At 41.3% G+C, this 22,572-nt stretch overlaps 1 protein-coding gene across 2 annotated transcripts in view; it reads left to right on the forward strand.

Moving 5' to 3' along the window:
* The window catches only part of LOC117386519 (receptor-type tyrosine-protein phosphatase delta), a 608,003-nt gene that overhangs the window by 484,411 nt on the left and 101,020 nt on the right, over positions 1-22,572 (forward strand). For both annotated transcript variants that reach the window (XM_055228970.1, XM_055228969.1), the window contains one exon: positions 3,602-3,775. In XM_055228970.1, coding sequence (XP_055084945.1) covers positions 3,685-3,775 — 91 coding nt within the window. In that variant the 5' untranslated portion in view covers positions 3,602-3,684. The remainder of the gene's footprint in view (positions 1-3,601; positions 3,776-22,572) is intronic.

A 22,572-nucleotide genomic window follows, 5' to 3' on the forward strand; every position in this document is an offset into this window, starting at 1 on the left:
TTACTGCTGTTACCGTCCGGATCAGTAGATTTTGTATGAGGAGCGTAATTACGGCGTTATTTTTTACCGAGGTCCCGGGGGAAAGTGGAAGTCTTGTATCATAAAGCAAAACAAAGTCTTATTCGCCCTGCCTGGCTGGACACTCCACTCTGCAACTCTTTTTATATAACACAATGAGCTAATGCTGACACTAGCTAGACATTAGCTTCCCTTTCTGTCCTTGCATGTGTTCGTCTAATTACACAGCGATTGGCCTTAATAGATTTGGTGACATTTTTGCAGCCGCTATGGTCCGTTAGCATAACATAGCATAATTCGGCTATTTCCTTGAAGTTCAAGTGAGATTAAAAACAGCCCCGTTTAAAGATTCCCCCGGAGCTAGCCAAAGTCAAATTAGCCGTCTCGCACGAAGGATGAGCATAATGTGGTACAACCCAACCTCGTGTTGAATTTGTTGAAAATGACACCACCGGCTTTTGGTTGGCCCTAATAATACACAGACTAATCTTCTATGAACCTGCTGATTTGGCTTGCTCATGAGTATTCCGCTTGCGTTGGTTCCCATAACACGTTTATAGCAATGCGGTTGGAATATAAGATAAATATGACTGCTGCTTTTCCCTCTCCTAATAATATGGGCTGTCTAAATGGAGCGGAATACCAAACACAGGCTGGAATGAGGAGAGAGCCCAGCCATTACGGAGCATATAAACACCCCTCCCTCCATCTCTCTCCCATTTGTGATAAGAATCTCGGGGAAGAGGAGAGAGTAGACAGCTCAACAGCCCCTTTCTTTCACTTGCCACACACTCCCCCCCTTTCTAATTAACATTGTGCATGTTGTCAGGCTTTGTTTAATAATGCATGATTGCTATCAGAAGCAAAATCCTTTGAATGGAGCAGCACTGAATGGGAACACAATACCAGCAGGAGCTCAGGAAGCACAGACTAGATTGTTTTTTTTTATTCTAATAAATGTTCAATGAGCGAGACCATCACCAGCAAATGTGGTAAAGATGATGCAGAGCGGGATGGTCATATGGAAAATGATACGGCCAAAGGTGAAAACACTGGTCAAATCAAATACATGCAATGAATAATTTAGCTATTCTGATCTTTTACAACAACGACAAAGCTTTTTCGAGTTTGCAGATGGTCAGGGGACTTGACTCGTGCTTATTTTAGACTGAAACTTTTGTCCATTTGAGTTTTCTATGTCGTTTTTTGTAATTATTAAAGCCACACATTAAAATTTGCATTACTTTTTTCAAGTTTTTTCTGCAATTGTGCCATTTTTCTCCATTTCTTACTTATGCCCAAATAATTCAATTTCAAAAACTATTAAAAAAAAATCTTTGTTTTGAAAAATTAGCAAAGTATTTCTCTTATCGTTACCATCCTCTACTACAGATACTACAAGTATTACAGACAATAATATACAGTGGATTTTATCAAGCACACATGGAATAGTACTTAGATTGCAGTAAAATACATTTGGCTTTTGAAAACATTTACACGCAAAGAGTAAAGTGCAAGCGTCCGATCACTCTAAATGGCTTATCTGTTTTTTTCAAATGTACTCTTGTAATTTTTTAATACGTTCTATGAATAAAGCCAAGAAATCGTGTGTAAAAATGTTAAAATCTGCCTATAATAAGGATTCGAAATTCCACTACCTGGGAAAACAAATTGATACGTTTCTGCCAGACGGCCCCTCATCCCTTTGCTCATTAGGACCTGTAAATATTATCCCGACAAATCACCAGCCAAAATCATTTCATTTCCACTGTAAACCCTGATTTGTTTTGTTTCGCATACATTAGCGTCCCTTTGTATTTGCTCACATGGCAGTGCCCCTCGGTGGCCTGGCTGGTGGTTGCACAATATACAGATGGTTTTGTTTGTCTCCAGTGGTGTGTGCGTGAATAGAAGTGTGTGGTCCGACTGGGGGGAGGGGTGCTGAGTAGTGTTTCAGCCTAATGTAGTGTCGTTATGGAAATTCACACTTCATTAATTAACTCAAAAGCTATCACTTAAATTTGGCAGGGCAGATGTGTGAAGCAATAAGCTGAGGATACACACTAGCTCCACGAAGGCTGTTCTCATCTCGCTCTCTGCGGCTTTGTCTCCCCCGTGTCCCCCCTAAGGCGTCTTCCACCTGATTTTAATCTAATTCCCATCAACCCTACCCGCGCGGATCTGTGTGGCGTGCTCTCATATGTATGTATTTGTGTTTTTGCGTGTGGTTTGGTGTCCTCGCTGCCGTCGGTGGTGGTGCTGATGCGAGCGAGGAGCGGAGGATGAGATTGCCTCAAATTGATTCCCTTCGCCACACGTCCCCCGCTTTTGCGCTTGCCGCTAGCCCCGCAGCGCTTCCAGACAGGTAGTCGTGTCTATCTCCCCCCAACACAAATCGAGTGTGACAGGTGCGCTATCTGCCTGTCTTTTCTGCCATTTACAGCCCACATAAATGAAAGAGGGAGAGCTGGGAGCAGGAACCAGGATGATTGGTAACAGGGAAATGGGGTACTTTGTCATCATCGGGCCTACTGATTAGGCTTAGGGGCTTGTTTCTGGTTTCCATTTGTGTGTTGCGGTCAAATCTGCAGATAAACTGTCCACTGAAATATTATCACAAGCAGAAATGCAGCCACTTCTAGGTCAGAACTTTGACCTGTCGTGTATTTTATCTCATGCTACATAAAGCACCGGACTGCCGTGCTACACAGAGCACGCACTGTTCAGACTCCACCAGTCGCCTCAGCTGAAACAACAGGAACAATGCTAGTGCACATGCTAGCTAACCAGCAGCACGGCACATACTGTCAGGACGGCTCACACACTTGGATTAGCCAGGAAAACTACCGCAGAGCACCCATCACTAAGGATCAAGCACTGGCTTAAGCAAATGGATGACAAGGGATAGAGCTAGTGTGGAGCTACTACAAGCTCACTGTAGCACATTGATTTCCACAGCTGTGAAGATGGCCGCTCTTAAAAGTGCATGAATGACAAGACTTGGCCAACCCTGACTTAGAGATTACATGTAGTGTTTAAGGAGGACCTCATCCTTTACAAAAGCACAAAGTGCTCAAGAAGTGACAGCACTGAACTGCACAAGAGTGGAACTGGCTTTATTGAAGAGACATTTCACAATGTGCACTTATCTAAAGAGATTATAGCTCCACTGTGGGCCCTTTTTAAATAACTAATGAACAGCAGGAACTAGTATTTGCTGACTTGTGTTAAGTACAGTTAAAGCTGTCTTAATGTAAAGAAGATAGCAGCATTGATCTGAGAGAGCCGCTAATCGTATCTCATTCTGGATGCTTTTAATTGGTGACAGAGGCTGTGAAGACAAAATCGTGTTAGCTCACCCTTTCATGTGGGTTCCTGTGCCTGATGTGCACACACTCGGTGTCATTTAGAGCAGTGTCAGAACATCCCTGTGAGCACATCAGCTCCTCTTTCAGCTGTGTGGGGTATGTCACAAATGTGCAGGCACAGATAAATCCTGTGGAGTCAAACAGCTTTGTTTCATTCACCTCTCTCTCTCTTCCTCCCCTCTTCCCCTTCTTCCATCCTTTCTTGTCTCTCCTAGGTTGTGAATACCCTGCATCTGAGAAATCAGACCAGACTGACTCACAGGGCTCTGTGAGCCAGTGCCACAGAGGCTGCCAAAGCATGCTGGTGCCAAGCTGTCCCACCATGCACACAGCCACTCTGCTGCTGCCACTGCTCCTGGGCCTGCTCCTGCACCTCGCCGACGCTCAAAGTAAGTGCCCTCAGCGGGCGTGTGTGTTCTGTAACCGTGTACACACTGTATACAAAGACACCGCACAGTCCATAGTACCACTGCCAATGCAACACAGTCCAGTCCATGTCCCCATCTCAAAGACATCATCACATTAAAACTGTATTTAAAAGGTTCTATACTTGGAAAACGTGCAGAAACACCTGTGTAGTGAAATAAGTCGTATGACCCTGAAATGCAGCGCCAGAGCAGAGAATCTTACGATGAGAAGTCAGTAGAATTGAGTTACTTGACACCAACCACCTGCCTATTGATGTGTGACAACAGTTTTCAAAGCTCATTGAGTTCTGGTCCTGCACGGCGCCATGGCCCTTCCCCACCCTCCTCACACCTCCTCTGCCTCCTCCTCTCCCTCCTCCTCCTCCCTCCCATGCTAAGATCCATGAATCATTAGCTCGTAGAGTCACAGAGGGAGGAATAAAAGTTTTACTGCTCCCTCCACAGTGACTCAAATCCCCTCGCTGAATACCTCTCAATGAAGGCACCATTCAGCCAAGGTCATATACCGCCCAGCCACGCAAAGTTAAATTGATGGCTGAGATTTTCAACTTTGTGCCTGAGAAATGTCCCCTGCAATATGTTAAGAATCCGATTTATTTTGCTTCCCGGTCTCCCTCCCACCACGTGCTGCACAGCGGGGGTGAGGCAAATGACAGAAATCCATTCACCGTTTATTCCTCATTTTATGTGAAACTTTAGGATTTATTGAGACTATTTAATTACGGGAACTTCCCAAAACGCTATTAACAGTCGATAAACGTTAACATTTAGGAGCGTCTTTAGTAGCAATCGTTTAGACTACCATCCTCTAGAACAAATTTACATAACAGCATCAGAAGGGGATTAAAATGTAAACGCATTACAGCAAAATTGTGCAGGGTGATTACTATAGTCTTGCTTTCGATATACCTAAAAATACTGAGGAAAAACAGTGTCTTTTTTTTTTTTTTTTACACTTAAAAGCCTGTCAGTTTGCAGCTGTTGCCATGTCTTAACTTGAGTGGGACAGCTGCTCCCGGTCATCATATCAAAGCCAAAACAAACTTCTTGCAGTGTAGCCACTGTGGGGGTCTGCTAATGACAGTGGGTGTGTGGGAGAGGTCAGCCACATGACCTGTCTCCAGCTAACTCATCATGGCATACTTTTCAAATGCCATGTTACGAGGACACATTTCTTTACTGCTACATCCATATTACTAAATGCCAAAAAGGCTTGGGCACTGTATAAAAAGATCACTATTCAATACAAGGCCACGAACATACAGTAAAAATGTTTCTCCTTCTCTTGTATATACTTTATCTTTCATATGTTTAAATGCCCTATATTATGTAAAATGTTTTCTTGTGAGATGTAAGCCATGTTAGAATGTTGTTACCTCCTCAAAAACATACCTGGAGTTCTGTTTTGTTCCATGTGCACATGTTTGAGTAATCCTGCAGAGGTGACCAGGGGTGGGCAAACTTTTTGACACACAGGCCACAATGACAGAGGGGCCAGGATATATACATGTGTATATTACAGTAGAGATTTGGCCTGAAACATGTAGCAAAGCATGAATATACAAGGCTCATTGTACAATTAGTTTTCCAAATGCATTAATTAAATTAATAATTAATCTAATAAAGTTCAGTTAAATAAACACCGCAGGAAAAACTCACATTCAGTTTTATAAAGTGCTAAAACATCAACAAAATTTTTATATAATTTGGTCACGTTTGGCGGACCGGATTAATAAGCCCAAAGGGCCGTATGTCGCCCCCGGGCCATAGTTTGCCCATGTCTGTGGTAGACTGTCTACATCCCTAAGGCTCAAAGCTCTGTTCCACCTTGTGATGTCACGTAGTGGAAGTGTTCGAGTTAACAGTTACCTTTTACCTGTATTACCACATGACATCACAAGGTGCAACAGAACTCGAGCTAAAGAGGTGGGATTTGTGTCTTAAAATGTGTGAATGAAACAAAACACAACTCCAGGTCTGTTTTTTGATGAGAAAAACAACATTATAACAGATCAGGAAATAGTGTAATATTAGGCCTTAAAAAAACAAAAAAAAAGTACTTACTTTTACTCACTTAAAAGCACTTATTCTATATTCCTGTTATATGGGGCCATTTCGAAGATGGTTCTCCATTCATAACTTTTGTTTTGTTTTATTATTAACTGCTATGGCAACAGTCTTAACTTTTCCTCATTCTGAAAACCACAAATAGTTTTTCCCCACTCATTTTAGATCATATACATTTCACCGAGTGCCCCATATTTTACTGTGACATCTTTCTTCTCTCTAGTCCCTTCATGCAACCACTTGTTATTCATCAGCCTCTCAGTGTCTGTTGCGGTCCATCTAAACAGCCCCCCTCTCCTCCTCGACCCTCACCCCTCTCAGAGCTGCCCCCTCTAGTCCCCCTAGTGTCTGCGGTGCGCGATGGCCTCCGGGCGTTGGACACATTGAACGCCACCAGACTTGCAAAACCAAAATGGCTGAGTCGGCCAAGTCAACAGATGGCGTAGCGCTTTGAGCCAGTGCGCACACAACACGGGCAATTTTCATGTCAAATTCACCCCAGCTTTGAAACAGCATTATTTTTTATCTTGTTGTTTTGCTTCCATTGTGCTGTGTTGTTTTTTATTTTGTTTTTTCTTCTTCTTCTTCACTCTGTCCTCCTTGCTCTTCAGATGTGGCCCCACTTAATTTGTGTGGCAAATTGGGCTTGGCAATTGCTTGAAACAGGGGCATAATTGTCCCTGGTGAGCCACAGTGATGGAGGGAGAGAGAAAAGACAACAACAAACAATCACTCTCTGTATGCTGCCCAACGGTAATGCAAAAGACGGTTTGAAAAGGCATTGAGCAATTATAGCATGTCCACCTGGCTAGGCTAACGCAGTGAAAACAGCACTATTTACCAGTTTATTCTGTGGATTAGCGGTTAGCAATATTGACAGAAATACAATCAATTATATTTTTATTATGCCCGTGATACCTGTCCAGACAGCACAAATAACACACGAGCCAAAAGGAAAGAACTACCAAAAATACTCTGATATATGTGATTGACGGGGGACTGCATCTCTTTAAAATGAGTCCATACTATTAGAAAAAGTTTTTGTAAGTTTCAGTTTGTGGGATCAGATTAAAAAAAAAAAAAAAAAAACTATATATGAAAACAAAGATATAAACTAATGAGTATAGCTAAAGTATGTAGAGGAAGTAAATGTGTCGTTATAAATGCACACTATTACATATGGAAATACTGTTAGTTATTTTGTGTGTGGAATATTAATAAGTGAGTTATTGTTGTAAAAGTCTGGCAGAAGCATGATTACTGCTATAACCTTTGGTCTTATTAATCCTGCCCGCCGAATGTGACCAAATTATACTAAAATAAGTAAAATAGGCTTGTTCAAAGTTTTTGTGCTGTGTTTATTTGACTGAAATAATATTTGACTGAATAATTAATCAATAATTTTATTAATGCAATTGGAAAACAGTTTGTACAATGAGCGTTGCATATTCATGTTTTGTTACATGTTACAGGCCAAATCTCTAATGTAATATACATATATATATATATATATCCTGGCCCAGCCCCTCTGTCAAATTTTAGCACCCATTGTGGCCCATGTGTCAAAAAGTTTGCCTACTGTGCTAAAACGTCATTGTAAAAGGAGGTGGGGCCAAATAAACGCTTGCTTCTCCCCACTACTTTTCAGAATTTTTGATTTGAAGACTATATTTAGGACTGGAAATTTTGAATTTTTGCCTTGATGTAATTGTTGATCATCGTTGTTTGAACATAACACCATTTATCATTAATCAAATATCAGAATTAAAATGACTATTATTATTAATATTCAGGTAATATGATCACAATCCATCCATCCATTTTCTTCCGCTGTGTTGGGTCGCGGGGGCAGCAGTCTAAGCAGGGACTCCCAGACTTCCCTCACCCCAGACACTTCCTCTAGCCCCTCCGGTGGGACCCTAAGGCGTTCCCAGACCAGCCAAGAGACACAGTCCCTCCAGTGTCCCCTCAGTCTTCCCCAAGGTCTCCTCTGACTCCTAAGGCTAAAACAAAAACATTGTCATATATAATACATTTTCATATGTCCCCTCTTTTGCAGTTTACCACAAAATGTAAACATAAACCTTCTGCGTGAAGTGAAAGTGAGAAATCCTGATATTAAATCTGCATAGCTGTACCTCACGTCGTACTTCACCATGTCAAAGCAGTGGTCTAATTGTTTACATTGATCTCTGGGCCGTAAGTTGCCACCGCGTTGGCCACTTTGACAGCACGTCCGGTTTGAACGCATCCCGCAAGTATCGACCTTCATCCTCTTGAGACGCGGTGGATTTGAACAGCCCATTCTCATCACCCTCTGCACGGTTACAGCACGGCGGCCGAAGTCCCGCAGTAGACAAGATGAGACCCCCTTTTAAAATATGTGTATTCTCCAGACATACAGCAATGCTAGGAATGTCATTTTGAGTAGCTCCCCAGCTTTGAGAATGTGACAAGTTAAAAAATATATTATACGCGCATCTGCAGTACTGTGTTTGTATTTAATCAGATGGAGAAATATAAAGTTTTAACAGTTATTTGGGGAGATATGTGCAAAACCAAACACTGCTCATGTCAAAAAACACCACCGTTTTTTAGCAGCTTTCTATATGCTAATATGAATGCATGATTTTAAAATGGCTGCTACTCTACTCTACGCTACGACTCCACATTTGGGTAGCAATAGGACATTAATAATCCAGCAGCGTTTGAATGAATTAGTTCTGGACGTTGACTCGGTCGGCTCAGAGACTATAGTCATTTCATATAGTCACATTATATATTATGAGATCAATTTATTTATTTATTTATCCCAATGTGAGAACTTGGGCTCGCTTTTTCGTAGGCGCAGTGTTTAAAATACAATACGAGCAGAAAAACAAAGACAACAAACAAGTAAAACATTAAAAATAGGAGCAGGTGTGTGTGTAAAAGTTTGTTGCCAGATTATTAAGTTGTGTTTGTGTCACCAACGTCTACAGTTTTGCTTTTTCTTGGAGCGTATTGCATTTTTGTGAAGGAAAACAGCTAAAATCCCTCTTTCCCGTCTCAGTTTCCCGTCCTTAGACTTACACAGTCACGTGATCTGGTATTAAATGTTCCCGTATCGATGATTAACAGCGGTTTTTGAAGTAGTCGCTTATACATAGTTTTTGAAGTCGTCCCTTATAGATAGATTTCATACAGTGCTGTTCTCTTCTAATAGACTTGCAGAAACAGTATAGACTCTCTGAGAAATGAGACGCATTTTACTCCAGCGTGCCCTGACACAATCACCTTGCAGCTAGTCCAATAGCTAATGATACGCTAGTCCCCCGATGACATCACGCTGTAATGTGTGTGTTTTATGCATGCCTGGCCTTATATGAATTATTGTAAAATAGTGTTGTATTTGCATATGGGCTTGCGGGCTGTACTGAAATTAGCATTTTTACAACAGCTCAAATTAAATCCCTCTGCTTAATTTCCCTGCATGCTAATATGATTTAAATTGAGCCTATTCCGCTCCCTTTTTTTACTCTAGTTCCCACACAGCGCCAAACCGCACGCATACACATATTATCTCCACATGTCTGAATGCACAGAACGTCCTCTTAAGAGCAGCGGCCCACATGCGCCCCCACGCTGCCTGCTGCACACCGAATTAGACACACAAATACTCGCGCTCACACATACACATTTGTGCATTCACATAAAACAGCATTAAAGCTAAAGGGAAAAGTCGACTTCTCATAGCACTTCGGATCCACCTTCAAATCACTGCAATTCCGCTAGTCCACAAACTCGTTCATCATTCTGCCGGACACTGCTCATGTGGAAATCTCATTGTTGGCTCCACTCGTTCATCTCCAAAAGTGTCGGAAGAACACTACATCTTAAAAGAGGACAGAAAAACAGCATCAACATCTATAATGGAGGAGAGAGCGTACGCAAATAAATATGATAAAAACACCTTTCGGCTGACAGCGCTAGTACCTCATTACCATCTCAGTGTTTCATGAAGGCCTACCGCCAATACTGGGAATCACTGATAAAACAAAGCTCGCAGGTTGAAGCAATTGAGAAACAAGATGTTATTGTTTTCTTTTAGGTGAAATGTCTGTAAAAACTTGTTGTCAACATTGTGCCGTGCAATTATGCTTCAGCTTGTATCAGAGCCATTATTAACTCCATAAATGCAGTTTACTGCGGCAGCAAGGCAGCGAAGAAGAGTGTTATTTAAGGCCATTAGCTTCATCTTATGTATTGCAGTCACTTCGCCCTGCACTTAAGCTTCAGATTCAAACAAAAGCTGCACAATTTACAGCGGGATCCTGACCCACCCCCTCTTAAGAAAAGCAGACAATCAACACACTATGGAGATGTTGTGCTCAGGCTCAGATGTAGGTAATTAAATGGTGCCCCTAATGCTATATCTAAGTGCACTTATGTCTCCAAGACACATTGACTTGAAAATAGCCTGGCCATTTAACCACACTGCTGTACTATTCATGTCACACTGCAGGCATATTGACAGAACAGAAGCCCCATAATTCAAATAGCAAATCCAATGCTGCAGCAATCACCAGCATACGTCTGCTGAAATCTATATATTTGAATACCACAACACTGAATGACCTGTTGTCGCAGCAGAGGTGTTATGGTCGTTATTTGCGCCTAAGATGGTGACAGTCCCCCAAGCCAAAGCAGACTTCATCGTGCCTGATAACAGCTCTTTTGTCTTTCACACACACATGCACTCACACAAAGGGGACTCTTGTAGCTCGCCTTTGAAGCCAGGATGAGCCGGTAAGCGCAGCACAATGCCAGCTGTTTTGCATCTGCTGGGCCTGGAGTTGGCATGATTCAGGCCTGGCTGGCATATGTGCTAAATCTGATCAGGCCTCACAGAGTGTGCCAGCGGACTGTTTAACAGCGCAGGTGCTGCGTGACATCACCGTGGTGACAGTGCAGTAATAGATTGATGCTGTGGCTGCGGCAGTGGGATTACAGAAGCAGTCGAGTTTGAAACACACTAGAGCCTGTGTATTCTCATTTCAGATAATTAGACTCATAATGCTTTCATTAAATGTATTATTGGATTATTAAATATAGAATTCAATTTGAATTATTTTGAGGTGTATTTACCCCTGTGAATCACACTACTCAGACACCTGAAACATCATATCTAATTAATATATAATGACACCTGTGACTAATGGTGGTGTTTTCAAATCTATCATGATAATGTCTATCATTTCAACTATCATTTCCCATTCTCTGTCCATATTGCCGTGTGCTTGTGCATGTGTGAACAGCTGGCCATGGGCTGGACTCTGGTCTGAATCCTGGAGCGTGGCACTGATCTGGTGCTGCACATTTGAGCCTGTGGGGCTGTGAGCGTCTGCACTGGGGTTAATGGTCTAAACTGTTCATCTCCATGAAGTGCCTGGGGCCAGTCTCAGCCCTGGCAGCAGAAAGCACATTCTACCTCCTTACCTACAGCACTTTCCAACACTGATGCCGATTGGGAATCTTTATGCCCTAAGCTTCTTGTCACAGTTGATTTACATTGAGCCGAGTGATGGAGTGAGTGGTCAGAAGCTGTCTATGCACAGCACTCTCACCTAATACTCGCTCAGACAGAGCATTTGTCACTGCTTCTGCCACTCCGCCCTGTGCCTTGTTTGTTTGGTTGCTCACTCATTAACTGGCTGACTTCGACGCTCATCCCTCTTTGGCTCCTGCACACAGCCAAGTGAGTCATGCAATTCTGAGGAGCGCAGATTTACTGTAGCACACTTAGTTATTTGTGGTTTATTAGTTATGGCAAATGAGAGTGGAAGCCTCCTTCAAGAGGTGGAAATGCTCTCACACAGACACAGGCAGACCTAAAGGCTTATGAACCAGAGCCAAGCCCTTGTTTCTAATGGTGCCGCGCTGGAAGTGCCCAGCCCATTTAAGCAGGAACATGGAATACGCATCCTCTGTGGGACCCTGAAGACTCCCTGGACATTTAAGGTGTTCAACCAGCATCCATCATATCATCCATTAGAGCTGCTTAGCTTTACAGTTCCCATGTTGCAGTGCATTTCTCATTGAATTAAATACCACAACTTTATTATTTCTGTCATAGTAAAGAATATATTTAGGTGACGGCTTTGAAACCTTCATGGAGATGTTGTTTTACCTGTAAAGTTACACAAAATGGCATGATACTTCGCCATAGTCAACGAGAGATAACTCCACTAAAACCAACTATATCGACAAATAAAAAATGCTGTGATTGATTAAATGAAAGAAAAACTTTATATCACACTATGGCACATTCAAGGCAATGCTATGACATTTCCATGAGAGAAGCAGATGACCAGAAAACAAACATAGCACACTGTTAAAGTTAGAGTCCTGTTTAAGTACATCAAACATAAGATCTTCTATCAAAGACTTGGCAGTAATTTTTTGTCAATACAGCCCCTAGCACTTATAAATGAGGTCTGCTCTGGTTTGATCTCATACAATCCACGTGCAAACTGGATTCCTCCTGTCATCTTTGCGGCCTTGTCTCCATCTCTCTCCTGATGCTTAACACAACAGTGGCTGAGGGGACTGCATGTCAGGGCTTAAGCCTGCATGGATTTCCTTGAGTACACCTCTCAAATCAGATTTTCACACTCTCCCGGAGTCCTGCAGAGACAAGGGAAATACAGATTTTCAGAAGCCACCACTTTCTTTCACCACATGATCTGGTGCTTGGCCTAGTAACTCAAATTCAAAGATTCACTATGCAGCTTTTCTAGTGGAAGGTTTGCCTTAAGCTTGTGTCCATTGAGATGCAGCGGTTTCGCTTGGGATATTCTGCAATAGGGCATCTCTCCGCAGATCTGACTTATGATTTGGCCTCGTGGAGTTACCTACTTGTCTACAGGGAGATTACAAATACTCAAATCATTTTTTTAGCATGGATAAACGCAACATCGACCCCAAAATGTGCGATGAAACCGAGTTATAATCATCTACTTTTATATCGCACTGCCACCACAGATGAGACGGACAACATTTCATTTCCAGACGCTTCCAAAATCCGATGGCGTTCGCGCGAGTTTAATCTGTTGCACATACAAAAATATGTGCTAATTTTCATCGGAGATAAGGCAGCATGTATGATCGTAATCCCAGAGACGATAGAGGATTAGATTAACTAGAGAATGAATGTTTAAACTTTGAAAAACTTGAAAGCCCTTAATCCAATGAGGGTTACAATGATTTCTTTCATGTTCTGCTGCCGAACCTCTACTCTCCTCTCATATATTTAAGATAACTTCTTTAATCTCACAGCAATAATCCAGCCAATGTGATGAGGCTTTTGATGTCAGGCAAAAATACCCTTTGCAGGCAATCTTAAATACGGTGATAATGAAAGAAACCTGATTGGAGGTATTGATTTTGACGTTGCGTTTGGAGTTGTCGTTGAAGCCCCTATATAACGTCTGTAATGTCTTTTAAATCTATTCTTTTTTTTAAATACGAGACACCATAGCCTAGTTATTCCTCATTGCATAATAACTGAAAATAAGGTATGTGCACGCCCTGATTTTGGACTGCTAATGCAGAAATATTCAATTTTCCTAGTCTTAAAGCTTCATTGTGTAACTTTTCTAATGAGGGGAGTCTATCACCTGCCTGTATCTGTGTATTTGTTAGCTTTACCTGCACTTACGTAGCATTTATCCAATTACAAGTGATGTCTTTGCTGTGGAAAACAAATATATAATAATAGTTGCCGCTTCAGTGTGACTTGACCTTGTTTCCATGGAGCTAGATAAGTGTAATGCCACACTGTGGAAGCTTCTAGGCAAAGAAATAACATGTCCGTGGAGACTAACAGGTGGCTAATGTTTAAAGGGCCCATATGATCTCTGTTATAATCACAAACGTACCTGGAGTTGTGTTTTGTTTCATTCACGCATGTTTAGTTCTTCTCTCAAACAGAAAACGCTCTGTTCTACCTTGTGATGTCATGCGGTAATACAGGAAGTGCTTCATCGCCTGTTTAAACTCCATGCGCCTTCACTAGAATCAGAGTATTTTGAGCTTTGGAGATGTAGACAGACTAATAATAAAGGGTTAGTCAAACGTGTGTGAAACAAAACACAACTTCAGGTCTGTTTTTGAGGCGGTAACAGTTTTATAACATGGCTTAAACTCACAAAAGTCAATATTGCATACTATAAGACCTTTAATAATCCTTTAATAATTCAGAAATTGTGCTGTTTGGTGTTATAAAACCTATATAAAACGAGCCGGCTCAGATGTAAGAAAAGCACGCTACAATCATAGGTGAAATAGTAATCCATTATAACAGACAGTAAAGCAATAAGCAGAGAAAATAACTGCGGACCCGGCATCTTAGTAGTAATCAATTGGCTGCATAGTGACTAAAACGATCCAGGGAAGGAGCTGCAAGATGCAATAATAGCAAACAAAAAAGCCAAACACGGCAGCGAGAGGGTATTCTTATCTGAGATGAGTGCTATCTGGTGGAAGACAGCCACTTTTGTTTTGCCATGCCTCATTGTGTGGCCTCTTTGAAAGCCACAAGGGCCCGTTACACAGCGCGCATTCTGTTTCATCACACGCACAAAGCCTTGACTGGCATTATTTGAGGTATTTTTTTTTTCCTTTTCTTCAGGTACAATAAAAAGTAATTATTACGACTGCGGCGAGAACAGAGAGACTACCCAAAGGAAAGAAGAAAGAGAGGCATATTAACTGATCATAATAGGTCATTATGGAAAATGTTAATACTAGAAAAACAAATCATGTATCATCATGTATCTTTGAACCAGCATAGTCTGGTTCAGCTACACCAGGAATGATATAAAACATTTTGGGCAGGAACCTGACTGAAAAAGGGGCTAAAGACAGTCTTTTGAGTCAAGGTTGTGCATAATTTATAATAACACAAAAACAAGGAAGAAAAGCCTCTTTTAGGGAATCTGGGATTTGCACTTTAAATCTTTGCTTCAGTATTGACCTTTTATGGACTAGTACTGCTAATGCTACTGCTACTACTACTATTACTACTGCTACTGCTAATGCTACTGCTACTACTACTATTACTACTGCTACTGCTAATGCTACTGCTACTACTACTATTACTACTGCTCCTATTAATGCTACTACTGCTACTACTGCTAATGCTACTGCTGCTACTACTATTACTACTGCTACTACTATTACTACTGCTAATGCTACTGCTGCTACTACTACTACTACTACTACTACTACTACTACTATTACTACTGCTACTACTACTATTACTACTGCTAATGCTACTGCTACTACTACTATTACTACTGCTAATGCTACTGCTACTACTACTATTACTACTGCTCCTATTAATGCTACTACTGCTACTACTGCTAATGCTACTGCTGCTACTACTATTACTACTGCTACTACTATTACTACTGCTAATGCTACTGCTGCTACTACTACTACTACTACTACTACTACTACTACTACTATTACTACTGCTACTACTACTATTACTACTGCTAATGCTACTGCTGCTACTACTACTATTAGTACTGCTAATGCTACTACTACTACTGTTACTACTGCTACTGCCATTACTGCTACTATTACTACTGCTACTGCTAATACCACCAGTACTACTACTACCACCACTACTGCTGCTAATGCTACCACTACTAGTCCTGTTACTACCACTACTACTACTGCTAATGCTACTACTACTACTACTACTATTGCTACTGCTACTATCGCTACAACTGCTACTACCATTACTACTACTGCTACTACTACCATTAATACTGCTACTGCTACTACTGCTATTACTACTGCTACTACCACTACTGCTACTACTGCTATTACTACTGCGAATGCTACTACTGCTACAGTTGCTATTACTACTGCTACCACTACTACTACTGTTGCTGCAACCACAACTACTGCTATTACCATCATTAATACTGCTGATGTTACTACTACTAGTACTACTGCTGCTACTACTGCTTTTACTACTAATAATTTACTTTGAAGTGCATTATTGCTATAATAACCGGACTGTTGCCGGGTAAAATCCTTCAAATCAGAAATGAACCCTTTACCTTGAAAAATAATACAAATAATAACAGTAATATCAGTTTACTTCAGCGTTGCATCCACTTACAACTGTTCCAATCTGCTCTTTGTTCTTTCCAAGGGAGGAAAGATGTGTCCGCCCAGCCACTGCTCTACATCTGTACCCCATCTACAATTATCGATTAGATCATAATTAAATTGTCCACCCCAGCTTGATATGGATTAATAATTGCTAGCTAATGCCCTTCTGACATTTTGCCGTATCGACTCAATACTGTTTGCAGCGATGTACCGATAATTATGACACTTGGCATTCTTCATTTTTACCCCTAATGAGACCAATCAAGTCCGCGTCCAATTTTGCGTAAGATTCAGATCGGAGTGGAAGAGAAAAAGAAGCCCGAGTTAAATAGATTTTTGCTGAAGACCCATTACTCAATGAATTTGGCAGCGCTATTTTTGTCGCTTACAGGAATCTCGCCATTCTTTTATATATTTAGGGGGAATAAACATAAGTGCTCAGTTACTGCTGGTGCTAATCAAATAAAGAGCAACACACAGCGCCACCAGGAGTTCTATTTATACCGCCGCAAGATGGAGGTACGGGCACGGTGCCACTTCACTGCTTCAACTTCCTCCACGCCATCTGCGAGTGTTCCTCCCCTGGCATCCTCACCAAAGGCCTTTTGTGCCGCTTCTACCCCTTTGTCCCCACTTGCTAGGTTTAATTAGGTTATTTACTTGAGCCTCACCTCCCAGCGTTTCATTATATTGGCCATCCCAGATAGGACTTCACACGGGGCAGGGGCTAGATAAAAAGTTAGGACAAAAGATGATAAATGTCGCGAGCTGGGGACCGGATTGCAATCTGGACTGCCACGATGCAGAGATGGTCTAATGGGTTCCCAGCAAGCAAGAGCGGGAGGCGCTGCTAAGATAGATAGCGGCGGGACGGCTGTAAGGACTCGGGGCAACATAAAGCAAACTGAAAGAGTTGTGTAGAAGCGAGGAAGACGACCACAAAATGGAATCTAATTAATCCCGACTTTGTTCCTTCACTTGACAAATTCAACATCAAGCAGGGAAAAAAAACGCGCGAGAGAAATGGGAAATTGTTTTTTTAGCCACGTGCTACTCACTCACTACCCCTCCGTCCCGCGCTACCGTTCTCACTTTTCTCCCAGGTTGAAAAGGCAAAAGGACGTATGGGCCCTGACAATGCTCTTGCACCTGTGGAATGATTAATGACAGCGGACTGGGCGTACATGGCGCGCGGTGAAAATACCCGCTCCAAAAACACACCAAGGAGAACCCGGCTATAAGCATGATTCTAGAGCAATTTCCGTGCCGTATTACACAAACATAGGTTCCCTGTCGACCTGTTTCTTTTGACCTTATTTGTTCTCGACATCACATGAGAGATGGCAAGCTGTTCGCAAAACTGAGAAGCGCGTTTAGGATTAATTCAATGCAAAAAATACTGTATACCGCACTTTTATTGTAATATAAAGTACTGTTTAACGAAATAACCCTGGCATAACCGCAGCTGATAACGACATGTAACCCAAACCCTCTCGAACGAAACCACCTAACCTTAAGTAAAACGTAATTATGTCATCTACATTTGACCCATCCCGCTTACTTGGCCAGCCAGAACCTCACGCTTTGACGAAACTTCACAAAGACGAGTAGATCTGGAGCCAAATCTTCTCTCCTTGATTTCAGAAGGTTTGATTGACAGGCGGATTAACCAATCAGAGAGTTGGATGGTTGGTCCGTGCCAAAAACAAACATGGCTGCTTACAAGTAAAAAAAAGGGGGGAAAAGACAATATAAAGGACTGAAAAACAGCTCGGATTTTTGCAGAATCAACAATCGAGGCACCAAAAAAAGGCACCTCAGGTAAAATAAGTTCTATAATGTTCCGAACGGGAATTTCTGCGTTTGAGAAACACTTGAAGCAAATTAGTGACTGTGTTTGGACTTTGAAGTTAGGATGGAGGATTTTCAGTCTCTTGTCCAGTTCTAGACCTTTCTGGATTCGATCAGGCAGGTCAAGCCTTCAGTCCAACAGAGGTGGCCTGTCAGGATCATTGGGGATCCATGTCCAGGTCTTGAGTTAGGCTTGGCCAGAAGTGGAGAAGTGGAGAAATTGCCCATCCAGACGCGATAACAAATTTTAAAGGGCGATATATTGCTGAAATAAATATAGGCGATAAATGATAATATTGAAACCAAACCATAAAGCAGAATTATCCCTTCCAAAAATATTTTTAAAATTCTAAGAAAAACACCTATGATAAATATAGACCCTAAAAAATATTGATCCATCTGTCATGTATTGAGCAATAAAGTCAATGTAGTATTTATAGTGACAGGCCTACCAAACATACTGAAAAACATGCACAAAAAAGCCAGGGAGTCCTACACACCGATCATACCACTACTCCCGTTCTGTCTTCCATTTGACTCTTGCCTAACCATATCCGTATAACTCTTTTCCCTATTCTCCAAGATCTATTGAGCCGTTTGCATTTTGTGACAGTGCCATTGACTCTTTACCGTTTTTCTTCCAGTTTCATGACTTCACATTAAAAGCCAGAAGCTCCAACCATTACAGACAGTAAATTCTGATTTGAAAGTCTGCTATGAAAAGAAATTGCAGTTTGACTTTGAAACCCAGAACATTACATTATATAACCGTTGCTATAGTACAAGGCTGCTCGTGTATTTGCCTTGCTCAGCTCTCTATTCATAAACTTAATGCCCAGCTACAAGCCAGCCTCATTGACAGGCCTGGTGGACTTAAGACCATTACAGCTGGCAAACATTTACACTGGAGATGGTGCTTTTGTGTAAATGAAGCCCTGGTTTGGCCACAGCTGAAGAGAAAGCAAAGAAACTAAATACTTTCAAAGACCACACCTCCAGTCTCCTGTTCTGACCTTGTGATAATTAAGTAATATCTCAAAAACGCACGATGTACATTTTCTGGTGGTGCTTGTCTTCATGGAGATGTTATTGCGTTGCCTAAAATGTTCCACAGTAGCAATGGGGTTTACTTTATCGATCTCCATGGAGACTAGCAGCTGAGGACACTAGATCAAGTTGGCAGCCAGATCTGTGGAGAGGCAACCCCACTTATAGAAAGATAGCATATTTTTGGAGATGTTTTTTCAATTCAATTCATTTTATTTTTGTAACGCCCAAAATCACAACAACATTTGTCTCGAAGGGCGTTCATGTTTTGGTTGATGGGGGAAACCGGAGTACCCGGAAGAAACCCATCCAGACACAGGAGAAACATGTAAAACTCCACACAGAAAGGCCTGGGCGACCCGGGGATTGAACCAAACATTCTTGCTGTGAGGCATGAGTGTTGCCACTCAGCCACCGTGCTGCCTACACACAAAAACAAACAGGAAAAATCAAATAACAGGAAACATTTTTGAGTAATAAAAACACCTGAATAATTACAGATTGGTGAGTTTAATGGTTAATGTCACGGACCATTCCATCTTCTGTCTTAATGTTTCCGTTTGGACACGTAAATTAAAATCAAGTTCATGAATTAAAATCTTTTGATATCTAAAGAATATTACGAATTATGAATATCATGAAAACCCTATTAAACGATACACTAAACCTGAAACGTCTTTTCTCATCAGTTTCGTTGGAGCAATATGTTTTAGGGTCTGTCATTTATCACTTAATAAATATAAAAACTCAAACTAGGTCTGTCACAATAACAAATTTTATCCTGATATATTGCTACAGAGAAGTATAATCCTTCCATCCATCTGGCCATTTTCTTCCGCTTATCCAGAGCTGGGTCGTGGGAGCAGCAGTCTAAGCAAGGACTCCCAGACTTCCCTCACTTCAGACACGTCCTCCAGCTGCTCTAGTGGGACCCCAAGGCGTTCCCAGGCCAGCCAAGAGACATAGTCCCTCCAGCGTGTCCAGGGTCTTCCCCGGGGCCTCCTCCCGGTGGGACATGCCTGGAACACCTCCCTAGGGAGAGAAATATAATGATAAACTAAATTTTGCCACTAACCGAACAATTTTTTTGGGCCAGTATCATTAAAATACAACAGATAAATAACAGAATGAAGCTGTAGAAGTTACGTATTCAACCCTCTACTGGTCAAATCTTCTCTAATTACAAGTAAAATAAGAAAAATCTCCTTACTATTGCAAAGAAAATGTACACGCCATAAATACTACGCCCAAAAGAATATAATTCCAGGTTTGATATATGCATAAGATTACACATTACATTACCATTAGACATTCATGTATGTGACAAGCTTGTTTATTGTCACTCATGCATATCCTGACATTTAAATGTGACTTTCCTTGTCAAGCAAAGGTCACAACCATTCATAAAACGTCCTGAAAGATTAACACACAACTGCTATTCCAACAAACTCCTTTCATGTTACACAGAACCGGACCTGTACCTGAAAATGATTTAGATTCCTTACCCTCTTCTTTAAAGTCAGCACTCTATCTTTAACGCAGCATTAAATTATTGGCCTGGAAAAGGTCACTTTAGTATTTGATTGACTGTTTGTAGTACCTGCTTTGCATAATCTTTGTCCCAATAATAGGTTTCTGGTTTGATGATAGCGATCAGTATGGGCGGCAGGCGAGGTTGGTTCACCGTAAAGTGGAATACATTTTCTGGATTCTCTCAAAGTTCCATTACGTCCCTGTCCAAACAATTAGTGAAGCCATTTATTAACACGGTAAACGCCGCGGATACAGGAGATGTAAGGAAAATAAATGCATTAGGTGTGACGTGGTTAGCTTGAGCGAGCGACTGGAAATTCACAGGACATTTGAGCTCATGGAAGGAAGCCGCATATGTCGTGAAACCGTTCTGGAGACTGGAGCTCTTTGGGTTATAGCCATGTCTGAGAAAACACAGAACAGGAAACATGTCACTTCATATGGCCTGACAACTGGCATATTGGAGAAACGACTTGGCACGGCTTATCCATAAAATTACTTTAAATATACAACGCTGAATCCATGGAATGATTTGCCACATAATCTCCCTCGGCTTCCACTGAGACAAATATGAGGCGAGCTTTTCCGCTCTGTGGTCGACTGTGAAGACAATCCTATGAAGTTTATGCTATCATCAAAAATAGGCCAGGCGCAGGCATCGTAATTCCCCCGTGGATACACCAAGTCAAATAGTACATTTTGATTTCATTTTTATCTGTAGCGAAAAGAGAAAGCGAATATAGTGTTGCTACAAAATAAGTGGTAAATTTATGTAGTGCTTACGTTGGACCGTTGTGTGTGTAATGCCTCAGTCGTCCAGGTTTGATCCATAGGAAAAGAAAAGTTGTACTCGATCAGCGGAGCGAGATGCTATGCAGACTAGCGTGAGGGCTTATAAGGACGTTCCGACAATAAGATAACAGTTTTGTTCTGGACATTTTGGTTATCCGTAGCCAATCACACTAAGAAATGTGTGACCCTCACTCTGAGATGGTTAAAAAACACTCACCTTGTTCGACTTTGCGTTGAATTTCTTAATGTGTAACGCCATGCAGACCAGAAGAGGACCTTTACACACACCTTACAAACACACATACATTGAGAGACACTATAAAAGTTGACAAAATGCACATCTCAGCACTTTCTTCCTATCCTTTCCGGAGAGTCTGTTGCTTAATTGTTCTCTTTACCTGTGTGGAACTCATTAAAACCTTAGTGACTTTATGTTTCAGACTCTTGGTCCTCTTTGATGCTTACACAACAAAATGAACATCCTTACAAGTTCAAGTGGCTTCTTCAGTTCTGGTCAGATTGCTGGTGGACACTGCCTTATATCTATCGGAAGGGAGGAGATAACTACACAGAAAAACACACACATTTGTTTAGAGTTTCTGTTTATTAGCTTGTAATAAATACTAAGCACAGTTCACGCGCAGTGCAGTTCCGTTTAGACCTAGCTAACAAACAGAAACTGTAATCAAATAGGTGTGTTTCGGTGTAGTTTTCTCCTCACTTCAGATAGATAAAAGGCAGTGTCCACCAACAATCTGACTAGAACTGAAGAAGCGGCTTGGATCAGTGGCGAAATTTATAATCTTATAATTATAATTCACTCATTCACTGACACAACACCATCAATGTACTGTATTTTCTGGACTATAAATTGCTCCAGATTACTATTACTACACTAGATTACTAGATTACTACATTACTATACTATTTTGGGGGAAATTTGTTTTATAAAATCTGAGACCAAAACAGACATTTTATCTTTAAAGGCAAGTTATAATAATTACAATAAAATAGAGAACAACAGGCTGAATTATATACTTTAAATAATTTCACATATAAGTCGCGTCTGAGTATAAGTCGCACCTCCGGTCAAACAATGAAAAAAAGTGCGACTTATAGATGGAAAATATACAGAAACTGGAGGTAATTATAAAGCACATTTCTCTTCAGTGAACCAGAAGTGCATTTTTAGCTTGCTAGTTGTTGTTAGCATTGGCGTGACAACATAACTCTGCTCTGGCTCCTAAAAGCTGCAAAAATGCACTTATAAACTTACATTCTGGTGATATAGGAATATT

Source organism: Periophthalmus magnuspinnatus, chromosome 18, assembly GCF_009829125.3.
Source record: "Periophthalmus magnuspinnatus isolate fPerMag1 chromosome 18, fPerMag1.2.pri, whole genome shotgun sequence".
NCBI classification, from domain to species: Eukaryota; Metazoa; Chordata; class Actinopteri; order Gobiiformes; family Gobiidae; genus Periophthalmus; species Periophthalmus magnuspinnatus.